The following is a 9953-nucleotide window of genomic DNA, read 5'->3' on the forward strand; positions in this document are numbered from 1 at the left end:
GTCCAGGTATAGTTCTATGATCCAGGTGTAGTTTATATGGTCCAGGTGTGATTCCTATGGTTCATATGTGGTTCATATGGTTCAGGTACAGTTCATATGGTCTAAGTGCAGTTTCTGTGGATCAGGTGCAGTTTACCTGTATATATATGGTCCAGGTGAAGTTCCTATGGTTCAGATGCAGTTCCTATGGGTCAGATGCAGTTCCTATGGGTCAGGTGCGGTTTCTATGGTTCAGGTGCAATTTCTATAGTCCAGGTGTGGTTTCTGTGGTTCGGGTGTAGTTTCTATGGTCTAGGTTTGGTTTATGTGATCCACATGCAGTTTCTATGGTCCAGGTGTGGTTCCTATGATTCAGGTGTAGTTTCTATAGTCCAGGTGTGTTTTTTGTAGTCCAGATGTGGTTTAGGTGGTCCAGGTATAGTTCTATAGTCCAGGTGTAATTTATATGTTCCAAGTATGATTCCTATGGTTCATATGTGGTTCATATGGTTCAGGTACAGTTCATATGGTCTAAGTGCAGTTTCTGTGGTCCAGGTGCAGTTTACCGATATATATGGTCCAGGTGAAGTTCCTATGGTTCAGATGCAGTTCTTATGGGTCAGGTGCGGTTTCTATGGTTCAGGTGTGGTTTCTGTGGTTCGGGTGTAGTTTCTACATGAAGAAAAACATTGATAAACAAAGGACAAACAAACAATAATAAACAAACAATGATAAACAATAATGATAAAGAATAATGATGATAAACAATGATTAAAAAAACAATGATAAACAAACAATGATAAACGATAATGATAAACAATGATTAAAAAACAATGATAAACAAACAATGATAAACAATAATGATAAACAATGATTAAAAAACCCAATGATAAACAAACAATGATTATGATAAACAATGATAAACAAACAATGATTATGATTAACAATGATAAACAAACAATGATAAACTCATGTTATTGATAGAAATATTTACAAATACAAAGATCAGAGTTTGTAAAAACGTCATCAGAGAGAGGAAATGTGGTCAGTTTGTCCTCCAGCAGTCTAAGCTTATAGCAGCATAAGGGACAGCTCAAGAAACCCAAGCCAATCCTAACTATAGGATTTATCAAAAAGGAAAGTCTTCAAACTGGACAATGTGTCAGTCTCATGGACAGAAACTGGAAGTTGGTTCCACATGAGAGGAGCCTGAGAACTGAAAGATCTTCCTCCCATTCTGCTCTTGGAAACTCTAGGAACCACAAGTAAACCTGCAGTCAGAGAGTGAAGTGCTCTGTTAGGAAAATATGGAACAATAAGATCTGTAATATAAGATGGAGCTAGGTTGTTGAGGGTTTTGTAGGTTAGAAGTAAGATGGTAAACTGTTCTGGATTGAAGAAACACTGCGGTACTGTGGCAGTGCAGTGGGAGTGTTGGTGTATTACAGCACGAGTTGTTGTTGACTTACAGAAACTAAAGTTTTGTTGGTTTATCGCACTGCAAAATGTTTGGACATGACCAATAAATCTGGAGATCACGTTCAAGTATCAGACGTAAAGCGCCACGCTCTAAGCGTGCCGTAGAAGCACAACAAAATATGCAAACGTTGAATGAGGGTGTTTTATGATTTTAAAACAAATTAAATAAAATAAACTCTTTTTTTTTTACTGCCATCAGTGAGGCCGCACCCAACTGAAGTCAACTCCGTTCAGCGTACAAGAGAGGAAAATGAAAAACACCAACATTTTGATGAAATAGAAGAAGAGGAGGATCCTTACAACCTGTACCAGGAGGACATCTACGACACCGTGGACACAAACACCGCGTACAACCCGGCAGTCCTCAACCGTCCACCAGCACCAATCCCCAGGTCCGAGTCCGAGTCTGAGCCTGAAAAACCCACCGCCTACATTTCTCGAGGTATTTTTGTCTCCTTTTATCTTTCAGCTGTTTAAGAGGCTGAAGTTCTAACTTCACATCACTCACAGTATTTTCAGATAAAAGTTCATCCCAGAGTAAAACAACGGAGTCCGGATACTTTACAGGTAAAGCATCGTTTCATTATCTAAAGCAGTGGTTCCCAACCATAGTCCTTGAGGAACACCATCCTGCAAGTTGTAGTTGTTTTCCTGCTTTGACACACCTGAATGAATGGGTGATTGACAGGTGGTGCTCCTCGAGAACCACTGATCTAAAGCTTTGATTTGGGAGGAGCTCTGGGTCAGGGGGAGTCTGAGCCTCAGGGGGAGGAGTTCAGGGGGAGTCTGAGCCTCAGGGGGAGGAGTTCAGGGGGAGGAGTTCAAGGGGAGTCTGAGCCTCAGGGGGAGGAGTTCAGGTTTCTGGGCGTCTTGTTCCTGAGCGAAGGTAGGATGGAATGGGAGATGGATCCACAGAGTGGGGTCTCCTTAGTAATGAGGGTGTTGCTTTGGTTGGTCGTAGTGAAGGAGTTGAATTGAAATATTTACTGGTCTATGTTCCAACCCTCACCTGTGGTCATGAGGTTTGGATCAGGACCCAAAGAACCAGATACTGGATCCAAGCAGCTGAAATGAGCTTACTTCGGGGGTGGGGGGCTCGGTCTTGGAGACAAGGTGAGGAGCTCCGTCACCTGGGGGGGGGAGCTCGGAGTAGAGCTGCTGCTCCTCTGCATCTAAAGGAGTCAGCTGAGGAGGTTCATCTGATCAGGACTCCTCCCTTTGGAGGTTTTCCTGGCATGTCCCACTGGGAGGAGACCCTCTGGTCTGGGAACACCTCGGGGGTTCCCCAGGAGGAACTGGAGAGTCTCAGGGGAGACGGAGGTCTGGGTGTCTCTCCAGGACCTGCTGCTCTGAGACCTGACTGTGGATAAGTGGTAGAAGATGGTGAAGCTCCAACTTCCTGTTTGAGCTCCTGAACAACAGTCAGCTGCTCTTATTGATTATTATTGTTTACAATAGTTTATTTAATTGTTTTTTGTTGTTTTTTTAGTCAAGGTAAAAACAATATTTTATTGGCCGAGTTCAGACTCGCTCATTTTATGTTAGTTACCAAAACTGCACCAGCTGTGGATTCTCAGCTCCCAGTTTGTTTCTGGATGGACTTCAAGGTTGTTTTATTAGTTTTTAACGTCTTCGTGGTCCGACCTCTCCAGCTGTACCTTCCTTCTCGCTCTCAGGCTGCATCACTTCCTGTCGGTCGCTCCAGGGAGGAGGCGGAGGATTGAGCTGCCTCACCAGACGAGCCGACTCACTTCCTGTTAATAAATCTTCTCTTAAAACACTTTTTCTTTTAACCCGGCTTGTTGGCTTTTAATGTTTTTATTATTTTTACTGTTTCAATAGATTGTATTGTTTTTACTGTAACTTTCTGTTTTGTGTTATCGGTGTTCGGCACTTTGGTCAATAAAGTTGTCTTGTTTTGTATTCCTGCATTACCCGTGTCCTCGTGCAGTCCGACCTGTGGGGGAGGCCTCCACATCCGCCCACGACCCGTACGCCGGGATGAAAACCCCGGGGCAGCGGCAGCTCGTCTCCCTGCAGGAGAGGGTCAAAGTGGGCGACATCTCCGTGGACGAGGCCGTCCAGGAGTTCAAAGCCTGGCAGGTCGACCACGAGCGGAGAGCGAGCTCCGTCCGCTTCCAGCAGGTAGAACCACGACCCAAACCCGGGTTTCTGAGAACCAGAACCAGACAGACTGCTTTTCTGCTAAAACTCTGACTGAGGCTGAGAGCCGAACGTCTGCTGAAGGCTGCTGAAAAAGCTGAAACTGAGCTGGTAAAACTGAAAGCAGCCGGACACAAGCTAAACACTGAAAAGGACTAGCTGACAGCTAAAAGAAGCAAAAGTCTGTCTACAGAAAACAACATACTAGCTAAAAGCTAAATGTGGCAAAGAGCTGGTTAAATTAGCAAAAACTAGCTAAAAGGTAAAAGTAGATAAAGGCTAGCTATGAACTAAAAGAGCAAAACCTTAACTAAAAGCTAAAAGGTGCAAAAGGCACGCTGGCTACTAGTAGCAAAAGGCTACTTTGAACTTGAAAGTAGCAAAAGGCTAGCTAAACATGGTAAAGTATCGGTTGACTAGCTAAGAGCTAAATTTAGCAAAAAGGTAAAAACAGAAGTTGCACAAGGCTAGCTAGGAGCTAAGAGTAGCAAAAAGTTAGTTAAGTCTTTAAAGTGACAAAAGTCTAGCTGAAAATTGTAGCACAGTGGCTAAATGATAAAAGTAGCATCAGACATCAAAGAGCGAGCAGCTGAAGCAGATTTCAGGAGGACAAAGAATTAACGAGATCCCCGAGTGTTCGTATCGGGAAACATTTGTAAACAAAGTTAAATAATTTTAAAAATGGTGCGCACAGCTAACCAAACAGTTAGCTTCGCTAATCCGCTAACTAATAAGTTGGCTTCGCTAACACTAAACAGGTAAAACGCTAACTGCTAACTTTCATCGTACTCTGCGGTCGCTGACACGGTGTCTGACACGGTGTCTGACACGGTGTCTGACACGGTGTCTGAAAGGTGACAACGCGATAAGTCTAACACTTCTTTTTTATTTTTTTAGGATAATCTGGAGAAATTACGGAAAAGCATCACCAGGCGTCACAAAGAGCGGGAAAAGGCTGGAAAAGAAACTGGTCTGATTATTTTTCTTAATTAGTTTAAATTTAAATCTTTTCTCTCCGTCGTGCCCGGAGCGGTACAAACTGCTCCAAACTACTTCCTGTTCGTGCGCTCATGTTCTGGTCCGAACCCTCAGAGTATGAAATCAGCGCCCCGCTGCAGAGGAACCTGTTCTGGGGCTCCGGCGGGATGGTGGAGTGCGACGTGTACGACTCGGCGCCCAGGATGATCGGAACACCAGGTCCAGGAGCTCCGCCCATCCTGAGGGGGGGCTGGAAGACCAGCAGCACCTCCAGCACCTCCAGTGAGTCCCGAGGAGGGGGAGGAGTTACTCGTTGCACTTTTTGTTTTCTGAGCTCAGCTGTGGCGGCCATCTTGAGTCGCGTTAACTCCAAATGTTCATCCGTCGTAGAGCCGATGGTTAATTAAAACTCCTCCACCGGTTCATCAGATATTTTACTGACAGACAGAGGAAAACTTGATCACCTACATAAACATAAAGTTATTTCCTCATCGCTCGCCTCGAGTCGAGATCAGAACCAAATCTGAATTCTTCAGATAAAAACTGACTTCCTGTCACTGAAACAGGAAGTCAACATCTGAGAAAGTAAAAGTTCCACTCCTCATGAAAACATGGCTCGCAAAAATAAGACAAGTCACGTTTAATTAAAAAAAAAACTGATTTTACTGAAAATCAGCAGCTGAACACAAGCTAAAAGCAACTGAAAACCAGCTAAAAACAGCTGAACACAAGCTAAAAACAGCTGAACACAAGCTAAAAGCAGCTGAAAACCAGCTAAAAACAACTGAACACAAGCTAAAAACAACTGAACACAAGCTAAAATCAGCAGAACACAAGCTAAAGGCAGCTGAACAAAAGCTAAAAGCAGCTGAACACAAGTTAAATGCAACAGTCCAACAGTAACTAAAATTAGCAAAACAAATGCTAAACCTAGTAAAACAATAGCTAAAAGTAGAAAATGGTAGCTAAAGGCTAAAAGTGGCAGACCAGTAGCTAAAATTACCAAAACAAATGCTAAAAATAACAGTAGCTAACCAGATGCTCTGAAGAACAGAAGGGTTGGAAAAGTTTGCAAAGCAATAGCTAAAGGTATGAAACAGTAGCTAAAATGAGCAAAACAAACAGTCTAACATAAAGTAGTAAAAACAGATGCTTAAGCTAAAACTAGGAAAACTGTGCCTGAATGGCAACAGGAGCAGAATGCTAGCTAAAGTAAAAAAAAAAGTTAGAAGCTAACAATAGCTGAAAGCTATCTAGACTTTCTCTACGAAAGAGGTGTCTGAATTAATTTTCTTGAAACTTGTAAAAAAATTAACAATAATTTTTTAAAACGCGTCCCACAGATTTCTACAGTTCAAACCTTCATGTTGTCCCTGCAGCCATGTTGGACAACGGCAGCTCGTAGATTGCTCAGAGTTGAGCAATCTACACCACAAAGTCTCAGATCGTGTGGTTTCGTTCATTTAAACGTTGTTTGTTTGTTTGTTTGTTTGTTTGTTTCCACCAGGCACTGAAAGCAACAGGCTGAGCACTCACAGCACCTACAGCTGCAGCAGCGGCACAGAGCCCGAGTTCGAGGCGAGTCTACCTCGTTTTTGATTTCTTAAATTCCTTCAAGGAATGTTGCCCGCTAGCTTTGACGCCAGAGTTTTACACCAAATTCATGTTAAAATGTTGTTACTGTTTTGGTTCAATCTAAAAAACAAACAATAAAATTACACCTTTTAATCCACTAAACGAGACCCTCACAACAATGACACAAGCCTGAAGGAGCGCACGTCGCCACAGTTGTTGTATCTGTTGGTGCTCAAAGTAAAAGCTGAGGGCGACTTTCAGCTACTACCACAGCAATTTTAGCTAATGTCTGTTAAACTGACTGAGTTAGAGCTAAGGTCAATGAGCTGTGGCGGCCATCTTGAATCGGTTTGACCCCAAACCTTTTTCAGTTGTGGACGTTCATCCAAGGACTGTTACCTGAAAGGTTCATGATAATCCTCCCACTGGTTCATGGGATATTTTGCTAACAGACAGACAAACCAGCACACACTTTCAGGGTTTTGAGTTTGTTTTTATTGTGAAGCCTTCAACGTAATGAAATATTTAATTTGCTTGTTTTTAAAGGACGCAGCGGAGACCCTCCCTCCTCCCCCACGACCCCCTCGGCCGTCCGACGCCGCTCCTCTGATTCCTCCTCCCAGGATTCCTCCTCGGATCCCTGAAAGGTCGGTCCGACTCGTTCAGAGTAAAGTCAGAAAGCAGCAGAGAGACGATCAGACGCGAGTGAGACGGCGGGGGTGGGCGGGTGAGGAGGAAGCTCTCACCCGTGGGTGACAGCTGTGAGCTGAAGAGGAAGAGCGAGAGAGGCGGGGGCGCTTACGTTCTGAAAACTTAAAAATATCCTCGACGTGGTTCTGAGAAAAGCTCCGAGCTTTGATCAGAGGCTGCTTCTATAAAATGTTACTTCAATTTCCTGTCAGGTCTTTAAAAAATAAAATGTTTCTGCTAAAGCTGCGGTTCACGGGCTGTGGCTCCGGGGCCACACGGGCGGCTCCTTATAACTTAGATAAAAATATGAATATGAGTTACTTTAAGATTTAAATTGACACGAGGCCTTAAATCAACCATTTAAAAACCTTTAAGCCCCTCCAAAGAACAAACGGGCGTTTGGTGCAATACAAGGAAACGTATCCTAAAAGTTAAAACGAGAATAAAACCATGAAATCAGCGTCTAAACGGTACAAATGACAACGACTACAAATAAAAAGCAGCTAAGCAGGATGCGTCTATAATTCTGGCCCCGAAAGCCCGGTCCGCTCTCATCTACACCTGGTTTCAGGTCCAGGCAGGAGCAGCACGAGGGAGAATGGGCAGGTAGGTAAGTGTGTAGCAGCTCAGACGTGTAAGCAAGGACAAGACCTTTCTAAGATTTAAAACAAGTAAAATCATTTTAACATGGATTGGCGACTAAATAGAGAAATTTAAAAGCGGGTGTGAAGTGGTTACATTCATTTTTAAAAGACGTGTCGCTGCTTTTTGCATCATCTGTAAACGGGCGACGGCAGACGCTCCGACCCAACATACCGAGGGTTACAGAAGTCTGGCGGAAATGTAACAAAAGTGTGTGTCACTGTTTCAAACAGCTGCTGGTGAAGAACGGGCCTTCTCTTGGCCGCCTCAAATGAGAGAAACGAGATTGAACAACTGCCTTTATCGCCTGTCAAATTTAAGAACGGCGTAAAGTTTGACCCCTGGATTTGTGACGGTTGATGCACTGAGCACCAAGATGTAAAGAGGTAGAAGCTGACGGAGCCACCAAGAACATCACTTCAGTTTTCTTCTCATTAAAATCTAGAAAATTCAAAGACACCCAAACCCGAATCTCATCAGGGAAGTCACGTAAAGGTCTGAGAGTCAGGGCGTGCTTTCTTTTAAGAGGCAGATAAATCTGACTGTCATCTGCATAGTACCGTAGTAAAAAAAAGGAATACTGTTTCCTGAAAATGGAGGCATGTGGAAGCAAACGGAGAGAAAATAAGTAAGGACCCAAAACTGAGCCCTGAGGAACGCCACACAAAAGGAAGGAAACATTTTATCAATTTACCTGTTTATTATTTATGTGCATAATATTTCTGCAACATGACACAAACAGTTTGAGTTGGTCTGCCTTAGGGAACAAAGTACTTTCAGCTCACGTCGTATCAGGTATAAGTATACAATGTATACATAATGTACACAGATTCCCATCGTTTCAGGCGCAGAACAAACTGATGTTTTCACTTGAACGTGTTTAAAGTGCAGCGATCACGTTCGGCAACGTCTGTTTCTTACTTCACGACTGTCGTCTCCAAATCTACCAGAAAACAAAGAGTTAAAGAGTTAAATCCCAAAAACAAATAAATATTCTTTGATGTGAAGATTTTAGACTAATGTAGTTTTAAAACGACGATTACTTTATATTAAAATATATTTACAGCGGTGTTTAGAACGGTGACAGTTTTTTGTCATCAAGACCTCGAGTGTGAGTTTTATTTTTATTCTAACGCCGTCGAGAAAAGAACGATGCTTGAACGTGGATGTTGCTGCCAAACGTCTCAGGGCCTCTCAGCCTTAATTAAACACTCCTTCAAATGGATTTCAAAACTATTAGTACATTTAGCACAGTTACACAAATTGTCCTTTAAAGAGTTTCAAACTAAAAAAAATAATGTTACGTTTGAATTTATTACATCTGGCTGCAGCTTTAATTATCTCTAAACATCAGACTTATTTTAAACGTTAAAAATTAACTTAAATTTTCACTGATATAAGAATTCAAACAGATGCAAATAATTTAAACAGTCTGATTTTTTTTTTTTTTGGTATTTAAAAATTATTTCCCCTAATTTGTCTTAACGTTTAAAAAATGACAGTTTGCCAAAACAACACGAGCTGTTCATTGGATCAAAGTGCAGACGTGAGAAGTTAACGGTGTTTTAAGAGTCGGGGAGAGTTTCGTGTCGCTCCATAGCAGATAAGATCTAAACTTCTGGTTTTCTGTAAAATGTCTCTCACAAAGTTTCTTTGTTCCGTTTAAAAAAGAAAAGCAGAAAAAGGAATAAATATTAATCACATCAGCTGAATTCCCCTCAGTTCATCAGAGAAACTTGACGCCTACTTCTTATTTTTATTTATCATATTACTGTTGTTGGTCTACTTGAACTCTTACGAACGTTTTGAAACCCAGAGATCTAATCAAGATGTGAGAGCGGCGGTGCGGTGGCAGAAATGTAACCGATGCTGAATAAACGTAAAGACAGGACATTGTGGTTGATGTTAAAGAGCTGTAAGGGGAGGTAAAGATTTAAAAATTTGGGCTGTAAGCCTACGGAGCCCCTAAGGAGACAGTGGTGAAAAATATATTTTCTAACAAGTTTACCGTACGGGAAAGAAACCGTAGTTTCGCTGATGTCTCTGGGGAAGTCTGTAGACGTCTGTCAGAGCCGTAGAGCTCCAAACACGGCAGGGTTTGCTCATCGAGGTCATTTTATTATTATTTTATTTTTTCATGCAGATTTCAACTGTCAGATCAGCTGTTCCTGATCGAACGGCACGTTTGTTCTAAAATGTATCAGTTTTATTTTAAAGCTGTGCAACGAGACACAGGACAAGAAGTTGAAATGGGACAGAGAACCACTGCTTCAATGTTTAAACACTGATGTCCTTTAAATGTGTGTGTGTGTATACATATATATGTATATATACATATATACATATATATGTATATATACATATTTAAATGTATACATATATTTATATAAATATGGATATATGTATTTATACATATATATGTATATATATGTACTGTATATATATAT

General features: G+C 41.9%; 1 protein-coding gene across 1 annotated transcript in view; it reads left to right on the top strand.

The window, feature by feature from the left end:
- pik3ap1 (phosphoinositide-3-kinase adaptor protein 1) overlaps positions 1 to 9953 on the top strand; it is a 30929-nt gene that overhangs the window by 15224 nt on the left and 5752 nt on the right. Inside the window, exons 11-17 of the mRNA XM_037684720.1 lie at positions 1658 to 1900; positions 1969 to 2025; positions 3410 to 3603; positions 4519 to 4591; positions 4714 to 4881; positions 6107 to 6177; positions 6721 to 6821. Of these exons, the coding sequence (XP_037540648.1) occupies positions 1658 to 1900; positions 1969 to 2025; positions 3410 to 3603; positions 4519 to 4591; positions 4714 to 4881; positions 6107 to 6177; positions 6721 to 6821 (907 nt within the window). The remainder of the gene's footprint in view (positions 1 to 1657; positions 1901 to 1968; positions 2026 to 3409; positions 3604 to 4518; positions 4592 to 4713; positions 4882 to 6106; positions 6178 to 6720; positions 6822 to 9953) is intronic.

This window comes from Nematolebias whitei, chromosome 1 (assembly GCF_014905685.2).
Source record: "Nematolebias whitei isolate Nwh7 chromosome 1, NemWhi1, whole genome shotgun sequence".
Lineage (NCBI taxonomy): Eukaryota > Metazoa > Chordata > Actinopteri > Cyprinodontiformes > Rivulidae > Nematolebias > Nematolebias whitei.